Source organism: Seriola dumerili, unplaced genomic scaffold, assembly GCF_002260705.1.
Source record: "Seriola dumerili isolate Sdu_G_001 unplaced genomic scaffold, Sdu_1.0 BDQW01000219.1, whole genome shotgun sequence".
NCBI lineage: Eukaryota > Metazoa > Chordata > Actinopteri > Carangiformes > Carangidae > Seriola > Seriola dumerili.
In genome coordinates this window covers 5,479,979-5,496,883 of record NW_019174474.1, presented here as the reverse complement: position 1 = coordinate 5,496,883, position 16,905 = coordinate 5,479,979, and the positions used below count along the sequence as shown (strand labels likewise).

Here is a 16,905-nt window from a genome sequence, read left to right as displayed (position 1 = left end):
TCACATCCCCCTTCTTTCCACTCATTTGTTTGCTCTGCAGGTGGCATAGTGTGACACTTTTAGACTGTCAAAGTTGTTCAGAAAAGCTTTCAAATTACAGTTAAAATTTTCCTGCTGATAACCTATTAACTCTTAATGGAGAGAGAGCGAGAGACAGAGAGGGAGAGTGAGACAAAAAGTAAAGGAAAGGTATGGATTGCGGGCTGTAGGGCTTAGATATTATACACTTTTAATATCCAGATGTGTTATTCATATGTCCTGGAACAACTATCCTTCCACCCCTTCGCTCATCACTTTCCGTCTCCCCCTCACTCCATCATCCATTGTTGGCTGCTCGTTTAGGGAAACAGGTCAGCAAAAAGTGTTTGCTGATGAGGTGGTGGTCAAGGGGTCACTGTAATTGCATAGAATAACCCCATTACTGAGGGGTTAGTTCGTGTATGGAAATGATCGTGCTTCTTTTGCTTTTGAAGGAGAAAAACAGAAAAGTTTTCTGTGAAACATCATGAACAGCAGAGCTGGGAAACGGATCATTAAGTAATAGTGAATGGAAAACAAGCCGTGGACTCATTTATGAATTTAATGTTTGTTTGTTTGTCTCCAAAATCCATGCTTGGTGCTGTCTGCAGCCACCCTTTCAATCTCTATTAATTGATTCTTAATGAACTATGATGAACTATAGTACAGTGTAGAGGATACCACACTTGAATATAAATTTCAACTGAAAATTGGGGCACCACCTTCTGTTGAAGGAAATTAGACATACCAAATTAATTAATCTTATAATCAGGAGTAATAAACTCTCAATACAAGGAATGCACAGGACTAATGAACTTGTAAAAAAAGATAAAAGAGAATTTATTTATAGCTATAATGGGGACCAAAAGTCTCAGACTTTTGGACACCACTGTAAATGTATAAGCAACTAAATAAATGAAGTATTAATAATGAACACATGACAAGGAGGTCAGAATCCAACAGATGAATAGTTCATCTTTAACTGCAAGACAACAACAAACAAATGAAGTGTTGAATTCAGATTAACCAGAGAATGGCAGAACGCTAAGGGACAATCTACTTTTCTAGAGTTAAGATTAATAATTCAGAGCACTAGCCCATTCGGCTGGACCCAGCATAATAACGTTGATGCCAATTTAACTAGCATCTTGTGCAGCCTCTGCTATTTCTTGGTCTGTTGTAGTTGTGATCAGATAGACTCTGCTACATTCACTTTCCTTAACTAGACTCACTGAATAGTCTTGAAAGTAATTTTGTCGGCCAGACTATAAAACTTCCAGAATACTATAAAAGCGAGACTTAGTGAAGCACAAAATATTACTTATATATGTTTATACATATAAAAAAATCTGGCTCATTTGTTTGGTATTGAGTTACAAACTGTGGATAGCTAAAGATTGTAGATTGAAATGCATGTAACAAAGAATGAAATTAATTATTGCAAAAATTCCACTTTAGACAATGTAAAATATGACAGAACAAGAGGCTTGGTGAGCAATTGAAAGAAAATCTTGAAGGACAAAAAGCAATTAAGGAGAAGAGCCGAAAGTAACGTAAAACAAAGGCAGAATTACAAAAAGCAAGGTTTAAAGCGCCAGAGCGAAGTAAGAGGTTAAACAAAAAGGCCATCAGGTTTTTTCTATTACCCATGTATTCTGGGTTGGGAGTTTGCCCAAACTGTAACCCGCCTCCAGTGAACATCTACTCCTTTGTTTCAAGAGAAACACTCTTTAGCTTATCACTGTGGTCAGTCAACAGTGGGGACCCAAGCACTGGTCAGAGTGGAAGAGCTGTGCTCTCCAGTGAGGCTCCAGCTGGGTGACCATGTATCATCTGACCAGGCCTCCACTCCCGAGACGGTTGGTGGCTCCTTCGCTGCCTTGGACTTCGCCTCGAACTTGCCACCCTCTTTTCCACCACAACCGAGGATTGATTTGGCTCCCACGACCGGATCATTGCCCGTGGGTACCACCCTGCTGCCACTGATATGGACCATCCTCCAGGGGACTGGTGGTCTCCTTGCCTTGGCTGCTATAATTGCCGCCGTCACATTTCTGATCTACTCGTTCCATTCTCAAATCTCTGCTTTTTATCCAGCTGCAAAAGAAAATGTGTTTGCACCTTTGTTGTTTTAGCCTCAAACCTCTTGTATCATCTTTCCATTCTACCGTGCTTTCTGAATGTTTGGACTGTTTTAAATGGCTTCTAAAAAAAACATCTTTATAGGCAGACCTTTTTATATCCCTATTTTTGTTTTGCTTCATTTTTGTTTGTCTCTCAGTGTCCTGTGTTTTATATTGTAATGAATTTTTTCTTTATTTGTTCATTCATTGAGATTTTTTGTGTGTGTGCAGCACTTTGTAACTGTGTCTTTGACTATATAATTAAAGCTTTACTCAATTACTTACTTACAAGGCAACTGTGTGAACATATTTCCCACAATATGATAAATACCAGTACCACTTCTACAGAAACCAGAAATCATGCTCCCCTTTTTCTTCACCAATAAAATAAGGCAACCTGCATATATTATACCTCATTATTATGGAAGCCTGCTGTTTTCTTATTTCTGTTACCTGTAAAATACTTGTAAAGTGTGTGAAACTGAAAAATATTATCCTGCATTATCCTGAAGTACGACAGCAGCTTTAACTCAGCAGGGGAGGGTCGAAATTGATTAATCTGCCCTGCAACATGCAGTGTCACTGAATTATCATACTACCAGAATCATATGCACACAGTAAGGGGTATCTAGTAATTTCAGGGAAAGGTTGACAGGTCTGAAGGCACTACAGCTAATTCACTAAGCCAGAATATCAGCCCCCTGCTTACACAGGTGGTTAGCTGACAGTATGGCTCAACCTTCAGAGCTGGTAAGTCACATAATATTCTGGTTCTACAACTGATCTTTCCATATTTTGCCATTCATCACAAGTCAGTTCTTGACTGCCAACAACCCATACAAAGTAGGGGTGCTGCTTTATAAGGGGTGGACAATAAAGATGAGTTGCGTATTGGGAGCTTCCATGGCAGCTACCATACTCACAAGCCTTACTAACTTCCGACTAATTACACAAGCTGTTATCAATCAACTATCAGTCATAATCATTTAGTCAAATCATCCCAGCAAATATCAAAAATCATCATCAATAAAATCTCTTTGATGTTTTTTTTATTTAAAATTATTCTTTTACTAATCAGTGACCTATTTTAACAAAGTGAAGAAAATTTGAAATATGTATAAAATAAGCACTATTACCATACATGTTGACTGATACAGCATTAGCGGTTCAGATAAAGACAGCATTCAATGATACATTTGACTTTTTTTGTATGAGGTCAAATGATTAATGGTCCAGTAAATTTGTATTAACAATGAATATTGTGTTCTTATTGGGGACTATATCTTGTCAAGTTGGAGAATCATTTGACGCTATATTTTTGATTGATTGCCCTAAGAGACTAATTGGTTAAGACTTTATTTTTATTCAGTTAAACCACTTCAGTGATGGCAGACCCAACAATGAAATGCTAATGTAGGATGAGAGCAAGTAGCTATCAGCCACTATCTAAAGTAATTACTGTATATTCATTCATTATAAAGCATGCATTATGGTGGCCTTCTGTTGTTCATGCTCAGTAAGTTATTGTTATAAAAGAAAGATTTCAGGGAGAGAGGGAAGCAAGTTCAGCTATCTAATCAGACAATTTATTTCAATTTTACACTTGTTCCACTGTTGTTCCTCTGGTGTCGCTCTCAGTGCTAATGGGAATGTATGTGTATTTATGTAGTTCGCCACTAGTCTGGTCATGGAGTTAAAATTTTAAGTTTTGATTTCTGATATAGATTTTTATTGGATCATACTAATACTGTTTTAAAACCAAACCAACAAACCTGTTTTTCTACTGATCAAACAAATGATGAGCAATCTTAGAGGTGTGGTATGCAGATTTTGTTAACTGACAGAGCTAGGATAGATGTTTCCCACTGTTTCTAGCCTTTAAGCTAAGCTAACCTAATAGCCTGCTGACTGTATCTTTGCAGACAGGTATGAGAGTGGTATCAACCTTCTCTGCTAACTCTCAGCAAGATAGAGAATAAGCTATTCACATATTTAGATCAAAAAAATTAAATAAAAATAATGTATTTTGACCACTTGAAAGGAGCTTACATATTTACAATCCAGCTCCAGCAGACACATGTCAACATTAGCATTCATTTGTTTCTGGACACCTGACAAATAGTCCAATATTCACTCTCCTTTTCGCTCTATTTGCTCTCCCAACTCCTGAGTGAATTAATGTTTAGTGCTGAGCAGGTAGTGGGCAGGTGGCATACAGTGCATTGGGCTCTTTTGCTGAAAATAGCTGCTGCATCTGCAAATGGCGCTAATGAGAGAAGCGAGAAGAAACCAAAACAGTAAAAAGTTAGGAGCCACAAAACCAAAATAATGAGTTAGATAGTTGTGTTTTTCATAGAGCTGAGGGGAAAGGCAAATTCATGTGTTGTTTATCTCTGGGTTTGTCATCATGGATGACCGTTTGATTCATTGTGAATATAAAAATATTGATTATAGCAGCTTTAAGTGTTAATAATTATAACATAAAGGTACAGTTATTAGTCATTCCCCAATCATTACGACCAGGGTCCATTGGATGTTTCTATACTATCATGCTGGACATTCATGCTGGTTACAGGTTACAGCTTCAGTGTAGGTTTCGCTGACTTTGTTTTAAAAGACAGGCCATTTGATTGATGTATTTTTACCGCCAGTAGTTAGAACACTGACAGACAAGCAGTCACCATTGTCCAGGAAGAACTGTATTGATGGTCCATCTCTGTGATGTGTTAATTGAAGCACAAAGGGTAGCCTCTAGCTGTGGCAAACCCATTGTACTGTATAGATATAGATACAGTACAGCTGATCCTGCACTCCCACTTATGTGGCTTATGAGTACCAGCATCCATAGATATCGTAGTCAGTATCTGCCAGGAAGCGTCTTTCATTGCCTACACATTCTCATATCACATCTGTGTTGTTCACTCCACGCATATCCCTGCTTTCCAAGATGCCGTATGGCAGTACATGAGACAACAGTGTCACCTACGGGCCGAGGAGAAATCTACACTCTACTTCGTCCAGTGCAGTGAAGCTCTTGGACACTGTACAGGTGAAAAGGTGTATTTTACATCATTCATGGCACACTCTAGCACTATTGCACCTGAAAATATCACTTGTGAGACATACAGAACTTGTGCTCTCCATGCAGAATGATTAATACAGCCAGCCAGATGCCAAGCAAATAGAAATGGCGGAGTTCAAAAGAACAAGGAAGGAAGAGGATTGTGAATAATTCATTTTTCTGTTGCACTTCTCATTACTGTAATTACACAGCCATTGTTCTTTGACAGGGAGGAAACGTAAAATTACAATTTAGGCAGTGAAATCGTCATTTGTAGCAGTAATTGACACTAATAAAATGATTTTTCCTTCTTTCCCTGTGGATCATATGCTAATCAAAATGTGAAGTATTAAAGATGACACTAACGGGCGTGATAAGCAGCTAATGAAAGAGGGGAGGCAAGCGGGACAGTAATAGACATACTCCCGCTAATAAGTTCCTGTTCATTAGAGCATGCAAACTGTACCCTCCTCCTGTCTTGTCTGTTTCTTCTGACTGACAGCTTTGACAGCCTTTCCTGTCAATGGGAAACTTTTGACCGCATCCTCAAATAAAGCATTAATATTTCACAGTACCACTAAGCAAGTTATAAGCCTCTTTATAAATGGATCAGTAGTGTACTATTATTGGAGGGTGACATAAGCCTCTACTTGACTCTGTATTTAAAAATAGATGACACTGTCTATAGTGCCAGCATTTTGATGACATTTTCTTGTGTCTGGGAGGATGTCTTCACTGCCTCTCACGATGTTGGTAGGGTGACTCACACAGAGTGGAGTTGATATGACAGACTTTGATCTCTCCCACTCTGTCTCTCCCTTTTGCTATTCCCCCAGTGGACTTCTGCATATGTCGACCCACATCCACCCTGAAAAAGCAGAACGAAGATCCATGAAATGAGATGCCAAATACTAGGCTCTCTTTGTGACATGGCAAAAAAAAAAAAAAAAAAAGTATGATAGAGAAAAAACAAAAGAAAAAAAAAAGAAGCTGAGAAACAGGCCAAACTGTTGACCATAATGAGAAGTGTGTGACTTCAGTTCACTGCGGATGGGCGTATTAATCTTACTGCAATAAAATCTGGTCAGGCATTCACAGTGGGATGGCACCAAATGCAGCTTAGGTTCCCAAATTACACCCTGGAGGCAGTTTACCCTTTAGAAAGAGGATGGGAACCAGCTCCTAAAAATCCAGAAAATAGCACCTGTGTTACAAATAGGCAGCAGACGGGCCATGGGGAGGGCCGTCGGCGAGTTATCCGTAACCCGTGCAGGTAGGATGGTATCAAAGGGAGTTGCAGGGTGATCAGGAGTGGTGGGTTTTAGCATTAGGACTGTAGCGATCTGGCGTGCAGGGAGGAGATGAGGGGAACTCTCAGAGATAATCATGCTAACACTGAATTCCCTCATTATCTCTAAGGCTGAGCTGTGGGCAGGAGTCCAAGTCACACACACACACACACACAGAGGAAGAGTGCGAGCTTCCGAAGTGAGCTCAGTGTGAACTGTGCAGGGTACAGAAGCCAGCATGTTGATCATAGGAATCTATGGAATGAGGAAAGACCATTAATGTCAGCCTATTGGGATAATAAGATATACTGTTTAATAATGCAGTGCATGTTTTTTTTCTAGTTTTCTTGAGGTGATTGAATATCAAGATTTGGAATTGGTTTTATATAATTACACGGCTGGGTATATTCATATTATATAAGAACAAATTAATTGAGTTGATCTGTTCAGCATCACCTCTTGTTTCCCTCTTCACGACTCTGCTGAAGAAGCTCTAAAACCTGGCATACTTTCCTCACAGACCTCTCCCCACTTCAGCCTATTATAGAGTTCAACCCTGCTCAAAGTCACTTCAATTATCAACATGATACTGTTAGTGCCTCTGGTCCCAAGAGGTATTGTAGTGGTACAATGCTACAGATCAGATTTAGATCTCAGATCAAAGATGTTACATTTTGCCCAAACCCTAATTGGCGTCAAGCAAAAATAGAATGTTTGAACTCAGATCGTTGTCAGTATAGGGCAACAGCAGATATAAAGGGTGGCAAAGTTCAGGAAAAAAGCTTTTTTGACACATTTACTTCTGCATGCATAGTGTTTAATCTGTCTGGTGTTGATTTGCAAGTACATGCCCTGCATTTGACTGATGTCAGCTGTAAAAAAAAAACAAAAAAACAAAAACAGGACAAACATGTTCTGAGGAATTCGAAAAGAACAATTGCTGCCTAATTCAGTTTTTTACTTTATTGGCACAGCCTTGCAGTGCACAGTGGCTCATTTGAACGGAAACATATTTTAAAATTTTGGGTGACGGTATTTGCACTGACTCAGTGCAATATGTTATTTGTAGTATCTGATGTCCTCTTCAAAGACAACACATCTTATGAATGTCACAAAAGAAAATATATGATACCTGACAGGAAAACAGTTCAGTGTATATGAACACTGGCAAAAAATTCATGCACAACAGAACTGTTTTTGCTTCTCCGCTCCTGTCACTGTTATGAGAGATTGTAGGCCGCATACCACAGTTAATTGTCAACTGCCTGGCATCACTCAGACACCTGTAGATCACCGCATGTAGGTGGAAGCTATTTAAAGAGTTGATCAAAGTTTGACATGATTGAGATGAAGTGAAGTCATCCATAGCTCACAGGGAAAATAAGCTTGACCTAAATAGTGATCAGCATGAATATTATGAACTTGATTTGCAAAATTCAAAGCTTAAAGAGGCCACTGTGTCAGACAGTTAGTAATTAGAGACATTTCTAAATGTGTAACCCCAATGAAGGTATTTTCTTGCAGTCTTTTCAGGCACACTGCCAACCAATATTGTTTCTTTTTTCTTTTTCCCAGCGACTTTTCAAAAAGGAAAAGGAACAAATTCTCTCAGGTCTTCTTACCTAAACTGTCAGCACCTCGTTCATCATGATGAAATAAGGAAAACAAATGTTGTGCTACATAATAACACAGGGGGAAATTTCTCTAAAGGTTAAACACTATTTTAAGCAAGTATATGAACAATGACTTTAAGCAATTTAATGCTCCCTCTGTGGGCTTTTCGAGTGTTTGGATCCATGCCTGTGCGTACGGCTCCTCACGAGTGTGTGCCTTTTTGCTTGAGTGAGCATGTGTTTGTGTGTTTAAGAGAGTAAGTGAGAGGGAGCAGTGCCAGTAGGGAATATAAAAATTATGTCAGGTGTACGTGCGTGCGTGTGTGTGTGTGTGTGTGTGTGTGTGTGTGTGTGTGTGTGTGGAAGGTGGGGGGTTGTTGGTGTGTGGGTGTGCACTATGCAAATACTCACCTGGTATGAGCCTGGACAGGTAGCCAATTGGAGCAGGATAAGGAAGTTAGGAGGATAAAACACCCATTGTGGTGGGGCAGCACCTAGTGTGTCTGCATACTTTCATCTGTTAATTCAAATATTTGAGAAGCAACAGGACTCATCTCGCCTCACTGTAAACACTAGTTCTCTAGCGTATTGGAATCTTCAGAAACTGTATTGATCTCTTTTTAGCTGTGTTAAGAGTGGATCTACGTGAGACCTCTATCAGGCCTGGTCGGACCCCATTCTACTGCTCTGGTAGGCTGTAATACTGGTGGCTGGGAAACCAGCAGTGCTTTTCAAACTAACTAATAACAAAGTATGATCAACCTGAAGGCTGGACTAATAGGCTCAATGTGTTTTAATGCCATTTAAATCTAAAAAAAACATGATTTCATTGGCATGGTCTGTTTACTGTGTCTGATCAGATGTGGATATTCTGGGAAAATATGGACGCAAATGTTGTTTTTTTTTTTTGTTTGTTTGTTTTCTTTTCCAGTGGGTTTAGACCGCCAACTATCTCACATGTGATTTCTATTCTTGCAATAATCTTCAATTATAGAGTAATCACATGGCAAATAGATTAAAGGTATGTCAGAAATTAGCTCATATTTACAGAGACTGTCAGATTCCTAAAGACAAGTTTGGTGCAATGCTATGCACAATTAGGCACTGAATTTAATATTTCCCTGTACTTGTGATTTTTTAAGCGCACTTTCACATTACCAACATTCCACCTCCGGCGCCACTCTGCTGGTGTCGCAGAAAGGTTGCTTATTTAATGCCACCAACTATTATTTACAGTGAAAAGGTAAATTCAAAAAAATAAAACAAGAATTGAGAGAATTAAAACAGAACTACCAGCCAAGTTGGGTTCAATGCTATCATACGGCCAGTATGAGAGAAATGAAACCAACAGTCTTCTGAAGAACTTCAGATGAGTGCTTATCGCCTCACATTATAACTAAGGCATATGTAGAGTGATTTTATACTGTGACACAGCTAACAGAGTATGGACCAATAACTGTGATTATATCTTCCTTTCCTTTATGGAAGCACTGCTACATGATTGTTGTATTGACAGAAACCTCTTGTCTTGTTGATAAGATACCTGTTTGGCAGAAGTATGGAGGGTTAACATGCAGCATAAGGTGTGTGAGCATACTTGGCAGTTGAGGCACTGATCTACTCTGGCATGATGGCATGTGACACCTATCGCTAGGGGAAATCTAATTCAGGGATTTTGACTTTGGGTTGTTATAAAACTGATTTACCAGATCTTTAAAGACATTCAGTCGCCTGTCAGTATGTCATGGATCTGTTCAACTGGCAGCACAGTACTTACTGTTGAAATGTGCGACAGGGCTTGGCATAATTTTATTTATAACCTACCATAAAGGTGTAACTAAGATATTTAAGGGAGCAGGTGAAGTACGGGTCACTGTGTAAAGAATTAGTTTCATTGTGCAGCCTTTTGAAACAGATGTCACTCATCATGTTGACCTTTGAGTTTGATTATGATTTGATAACTCAGTAACATTTATGACACTGACTGACCCATTTTTCTCATTTCTCACCTTAGACATAGAATTAATGTCCTGTTTAAAGCACATTTTAAAACAAATTAAGATCCCCTCTTGAAGACATTCGGTTCTGTTTAAATGTTGGAAAACAAAACATAAAATGTAGATGGTAAAATGTAGAACAGTCATTTATTTTGGCAGCAGTCTTAAAAACTAAACTAAAACAATCTGGCATTGTATGTGTCATGTCTCAGACATTCAGAGTCCTTGACTTAACAAAGAAACATAAAACCAGGTATTGGCAGTATACTCTATCAGACATGACTCAGCTATTGTGTGTGTGTGCAACACTTATTCACCTCCTGTTGGGCAAAACACTGGAGCTGCTATATTTCTGACAGGCTCTATTTACATGGGATGCAAATATATTTGTGGTTGAGTCTGAAACATGCCATTATTTTTTATATGTATACAGCCCTGCAAGCCCCTCAGTAGTAATTGCAACTGTGAAGTATGAGAGAGTGTAGCCTATGCAAAATATTATAGGAATAAGAAGTTTTAATTATGCAAAATCATTCTGTTGAAAATATAATAACATCAGAAACATGTACTGTAAGTTTCTGTTACATAATGCGTTTTGAGCATTTACTGAACTGAAGACATTATAAGCAGTCCAAAAGAAAAACTGACAAACAGATAAAAATTGACATTTTATACTGCATAAAAACAAACAAACCTCCATTAAAGCATAAAACCCAACTGATCCATTCATCTGTAACTTTTATATGTCCAAAGGACAGATTACTAAATTTTAGTGCCCTTAGATGGTTTATTAAATATGGCTAGATAAATGTTTTAAATTGAATAAATCAATGTATTTATGCAGTTTAGCATTGTTATCGTGAAGACTTCAGGCCTGGTTGATTTGTCCACACCCATGGTTACAGAAAACACCAATTGAGCAGCTACTTTACTTGTTTGTTTGTTGTGCCATTGGATGATCTAAATCTATGAAGATTACTGTTACTGTTTAAATCTGTACATACAATCAATTACACCTCTCTTGCCTCAGCCCCTGGGCCATGGTACATCAGAGTGTAGAAGCTGCAATATGAGCGTAACTCCAACCACCACCCTGGACAGCCAACTGACCTCTACCTGGGGCTCAACTAATTCCTACCCCGATGGTGAGGCTTCCTGCCCACACAAACACACTCATGATGAATCCTACTGTATGCCTTGCAGGCGTTATGTATGCACTCTTCACTGATGCGAATCAGTCAATTAAATTGTCTGAATAATGTCCTAAAATGCCTCAAAAAAATATGCTAATTTGCTCTGCTGAAGGATTCAGGTTGCACTCTGTTCAACAATCCAGGTCTCTCTTTGCTTATGAAACTGCAATGCAAAATGAAAATCATTCAACAATTAGCAACTGATATATTGCTCACTTGTGACTGCAGAGCTCAGACACACAAGGCATGAATTAAGGATTTCCAACTGAGAATTGCTCAACAGCTCTACCAGTATACTGCTCTTCAGATCAATTATTGATAAATAGATTAGATGGTGGAATTCAAGTTTCCCTCATCAGATGCATATTTACATTAAAACTAAATTAATTCACTGATGTAAACAAATGGGATCTTTAGAATGTTTTCATGTATTGATGTGTCTCCCCAGTGCCGATGATGATGTCTGGTTACACAAGTCGTCTGTGGCCTCATGACTCCCAGCCTCAGTTCTGGAGTAAGTACCAGGTGTGGGAGTGGCTGCAGCAAGTCATGGACATGCACCAGATCGATGCTTCCAACATTCCCTTCCAAAACTTTGACATGGACGGCCATCAGCTCTGCAGCCTAAACTACCAGGATTTCATCCGTGCTGCCGGCAGCATGGGACCCATTCTCTTCCACAACATCACAGAGCTCAAGTGGAGCGGTGCGTCTGAAGGTCTGGGGGGGGGGGGGGGGTCTAAAAGCAGTGAAAGAAAGGATGATGATTAGTCCCAATAAAAGAGGAGCTGGGTGATTCGAGTTGGGTCTGCAGCAGTTTTGATGAAGTGATGCTGAGAAGGGATCACAGAGTCGGTCAGGGGTCGGACCGCATGGTGCTGTAGAGGGGTGAAGGACTGCTTAAAGTGAGGGAGATGATGGATTTGTTGTTTGCTCTTACTGGAGTGGGTCTTCTAACAAAGCACAGAGGGGGTGTGAAGCTAAAAAACAAGGGAAGAACTGGCTCATCCACTGTTTTTTAATTAGAGTTTGAGGGTTATTGCAAAGAAACTGAAGTTTATAGGCCTGAGGATTCACCTTTGGTATTTTGCAGGTGTGACTTAGAAGAAACTAAAGGAATAAAAAAGTGGTAAATGATATCAGCACATCATATTTTATCTAACGTCTGAGAACTTAATGGCATTTCAAAACAAGACTAGAGCAGACCAGGAACAACAGGTTTAACCTCCAGGTTAAGGGAAATTTCAAGGGAAACCAAACTAGTGCACAATGCTGCTATTGTTATTGCTGGCTGTAAGAAACCAGCTCAGTATCTTAGGGCAAGATGTTACATATTTGTACATCTAATATCATTGTCAAACTGATTGTTATAGCTGGGTATGGCCCCAAACTTGAGGCCATTGTGGTAGGTAAGACTGAGAATTGTTAGTGCCAGTGATTATCAAAATTTAGATGAGATTTTTGCTTCCTGTTGAAAAATGCTTGTTTATACTTATTGTCCTCTACCTGTTTTATTGTGTAGAACAACAAAAAGAGGTGTAAGGTGTAGTTTTCAGTTCCTTTCACTTTTATCACTTACACTATTAGGAAGATAATAAATGTTTTGGCACAGGAATGCAGCACTATCCACCTGTTTTAGCATCTGAGACAGTGTCTGAATATGCCATAAAGCAAGGGAATCTCAGACTGCTTCACAGTGTAACATGCAATTTAGGGCCTTTAGCCGCTCTCAGTGGTTTATAGTAAACAATGACTTGGTTCATATATTTTTGATGACTCGCCATGAATGTGAAAGTGAATGATCAATTATTACAGAACATTACATGGCACTGATCATTTTGATTTCATGATTCTCGCTGGTGTTTCATTTCCTTCTTTCCTTCTCATCTCTGCACAGGGCAATACCATGTGGAAATAGGTCAACTGGATCTCAAACCAGAACGTAAGAGTCTCTCAATTAATATTATGAGCAAATAAAATAAAATACAATGAAAATATTCATTCTGCTTCAACGTTTTTTGTTTTATTTTCTTTTACAGTAGATTTCTCCTGTCCTTTTCCAGATGTCGGTTATCCACCAGGAGGTATAAATATCTGTATCATTATAACAATTAATGCTATGTTTGAAATCATACAACAAATAAACTTGATTTTCCTCTGTTGACTTAGAAATCTACGATCCCGCTATTCACCCCCTTGCACCTGTTGCCTCTCCCACCCCTTCTAGTCCTGGTGAGGAATTTATGATGTATCCAACATAAATGTGTATTATCTAAACTCAAAACAACCATGCTCCCCTATGCTATCACACTGAGACCCAAGCATATGTTGAGATCAGCCTCAGATCAGTTAAATCAAAGGATTCAACAAATGCATTCAACAATGATTTAATTTCTGTTCCTCAGACATAAAAAGAACTTACAGTCGTCCTCATCAGGTCAAAAAACACAGTAAGTAATATACAAACTTACATTTTCATTATATTTTCTTTTTCATAACATATATGTATATAATCTTACGATTAAACCCACTTTCCCACTTTCCCACAGACCCACGGGGGACCCACTTGTGGGAGTTCATCAGGGACATTCTACTGAACCCAGAGCGAAACCCAGGGCTGATCAAGTGGGAGGATCGGACAGAGGGGGTTTTCCGTTTCCTGAAGTCTGAGGCAGTTGCACAGTTATGGGGCAAGAAGAAGAATAACAGCAGCATGACCTATGAGAAACTAAGTCGGGCAATGAGGTACACCCACACAACTGTCATACATGCAGTTACACAAATACAAAACCTCATGTTTGCATACCATAAACAGAGACTCTCACACAGAGACTGAGGCCACTGAATGTTGTACCTAGCCAAGGTTGTGACACAGCTTTTTCTTCATGTAATTTTTCCTGTCAAGGTAGTGAAACAAAATACTCATTGCCCTTTCAATACAGTCAGCATCCTACATTTACACAGGGGTTTTCTTTAGTTTGGCAATATCTTGTGAAATCTGTGATGAGGAAGAAATTTCACACTGCATTGTTCCTAATCCTATTTCCTTAATGGGCTCTTATTGGTGACATCATTAAGAGTTACGCATCGAAAACCAATGAACTCAATCCTTTAAAAACATATATTTGCCATTCCCCATTGCTGATTACCTAAAATTGAGTCACTTTTGAACTGCTACATGTTTCACATTTTTTCCCAATTGAACTGAAATGGCACTCTCCTCAGAAAATCTTCCTGGCTGCTGCAATAGTCACACAGCTTTACATTCAAATGAGCTAATCTAATGAGCTTAATTTCATTGTAGTGCAAACCACTGGGAACTACAAAATGTGCCCGCAGGTATTGTCACTGTGACCACAAAGCTGATTTTCTATTTACTGTGATGCAGCAAAAGGATTTGCAGCTTGATGGCATCACCAAACAGATTGGTGCTCTCTGTTATGAATAACAAAAGCAAAGGAATAACAACCAAACTAACTTTGTTTCAAACTATTCCTTTCATTTGAATTACTTTCATTAACTCACCGCACTTTTCCCTCTACTCTTGTCTTAATTACTACGGCTGCTAGATGTCGCCTAATAAAAAACTCAACTATGGGTCATAGTAACCCGCGGCACAAACGACCTATGGGCTCGTTTCTTACAGGAGGATCAAGTATGCATAGGAGTAAAGTAATATGATAAAAGCAGTAACTAGAATCAGATTCACTGGCTTTAAAAAAAAAAAAAAAAAGAAATAAGAAAAGGCTAAGAAAGTTTAAGTGTTCTCATTCATGCAGAAACTTGTTGGTGTAAACACTCAACAGGTTCAAACGTCTTTAAATGTTAATATACATGAGATTTTGCATAGGAGTTGCACTTTCAGTTTAAGCACATAAAGCAGCTGAAGTGACCGCTGAAGTTCATTCACTGCAAGAGTCGATGTGTCTCTTGAATTGTAAGAGCTGAAAGCAGTTGAAATCAGTTCACACAGTTCACATTGAATATTTTAGTGTTTAGATTAAACCCAGTAAGCAGTTGAATTGTCAGTAGGCTTCATTTGTAAATGCATACTGACAGTTCAGAATAAAAGCAGCTGCGATAACATTTAACAGATAAGAACTTAAAGCAGTTTAACTGTCACTTGTAAAACATGAAAGCAGTTGAAAATCCAGCATCTAGCAGGTAAAAACGAAACATGTTTTATATTATCTGTAATGAATTCATTTTGAAATTAATTTACTAGTCATTGCATCTGTCCTTTGTTACAGATATTACTACAAAAGGGAAATCCTAGAACGAGTAGACGGACGCAGACTGGTTTACAAGTTTGGAAGGAATGCTAGAGGATGGAGGGAGTCAGAGAAGTGACAATTTCATTAATTTATGTTTTATTTGATGAATGCAAATGTGATGTTTTATTATAGTTACTGTTTTTGATAACGATACATTTGAAGTGTTTACACATTGTTGATGATTGTATGTTTGCATCATTATTTTTTTTTCTTGAAATTCATCTCTTTGTTGTGACACTGCACTGAGCTGTTCTTTATTGTGCCTTATTAAGAAACCTTTGCTTATTATACCAGCATGTCATCAGTCAAACCTCACACACACACACACACACACACACACGCACACACACACACACACACACACACACACACACACACACACATGTGTTAAGAAAAGATTATATTGAAGAAAGTGATATCAAAACTGAATTTTGGTTTTCTTACATTTTTTTTTTTTAAATCAGATACTTTCTACTTTTCAAGTCCTATAAGAGCACATATTGATATAACATTCAAACACGTGGCAAACAGATATATGTTTAGAGTTTTGACACTGATAATGTGAAGTTCCTGTGGGAAGGATGCCAGATCACAGCATAAAAACAAGAATGATAATGGAAATAACATGCCATAAGAAAAAAATGTAGCAATCAAGTACAAAGATACATAAACAAGTGATAAAGTACAAATAGTTACAGCAAAATAACAGTATGGTTCGTCTTATTTGGTTCATTTCAGAGTTTTCATTCATTGAGCTGTAAAGAAAGTGTGTACATGTTTGTTGATGTTTAATACAAATAAAGCTTGTGATTGTTTTTATTTTATGAAAGCCATTTCATAACGCCTACAATTAGGATGTCATTTTGTAAATCAAGGGAAGGACGATTCCTGAGACCTTTCATTGTCATGAGACTAAGAGATAGTATTCTGATCAGTTACATCAATCAGTGTTTTGGATTCAATCTACAACCTAAATTGCAACTATTCTTTCCCAGAATTGATTAATGTTGACTGTCAACAGAGCGCAACTTAGATCTACAGCTGTAAACCTCGTTCCCACTCAATCATGTTCTGATGCACTTAGAGATAGTGCAGGTGGTTTCTGTTTTACCGTGACAGTGTGAAATGCCACACAGTTAATTGTTTGCCCGTACATAGCTGCCATGCAGGTTCCTACAGGCAGTGGATGAATGACTGGGCCTTGATGGCCAACAAGATTAAAGCTGTGTCAATAAAAGGCTCCTTTCTGTGACCTGTGTTCACAAGCAAATCTGTGTCTAATCTTCAATCTGACTTATCTCACTTTTGTGATCCTTCTTTACATATCACGGCACTGA

General features: G+C 38.6%; 1 protein-coding gene across 2 annotated transcripts; it reads left to right on the top strand.

Moving 5' to 3' along the window:
* Nucleotides 1-8,620: 8,620 nt before the first annotated feature.
* Nucleotides 8,621-16,905, top strand: ehf (ETS homologous factor). Of its 2 annotated transcripts, none has more exons than XM_022754553.1 (9): nucleotides 8,621-8,794; nucleotides 11,132-11,246; nucleotides 11,743-12,000; nucleotides 13,192-13,236; nucleotides 13,334-13,378; nucleotides 13,464-13,526; nucleotides 13,700-13,744; nucleotides 13,844-14,039; nucleotides 15,545-16,905. In XM_022754553.1, exons 2-9 carry the CDS (start codon nucleotides 11,171-11,173, stop codon nucleotides 15,642-15,644), a joined length of 828 nt encoding a protein of 275 aa, XP_022610274.1. In that variant the 5' UTR covers nucleotides 8,621-8,794; nucleotides 11,132-11,170; the 3' UTR covers nucleotides 15,645-16,905. The 2 variants fall into 2 exon arrangements, with proteins under 2 accessions (XP_022610274.1, XP_022610273.1); XM_022754552.1 differs by having other exon boundaries at nucleotides 11,743-12,012.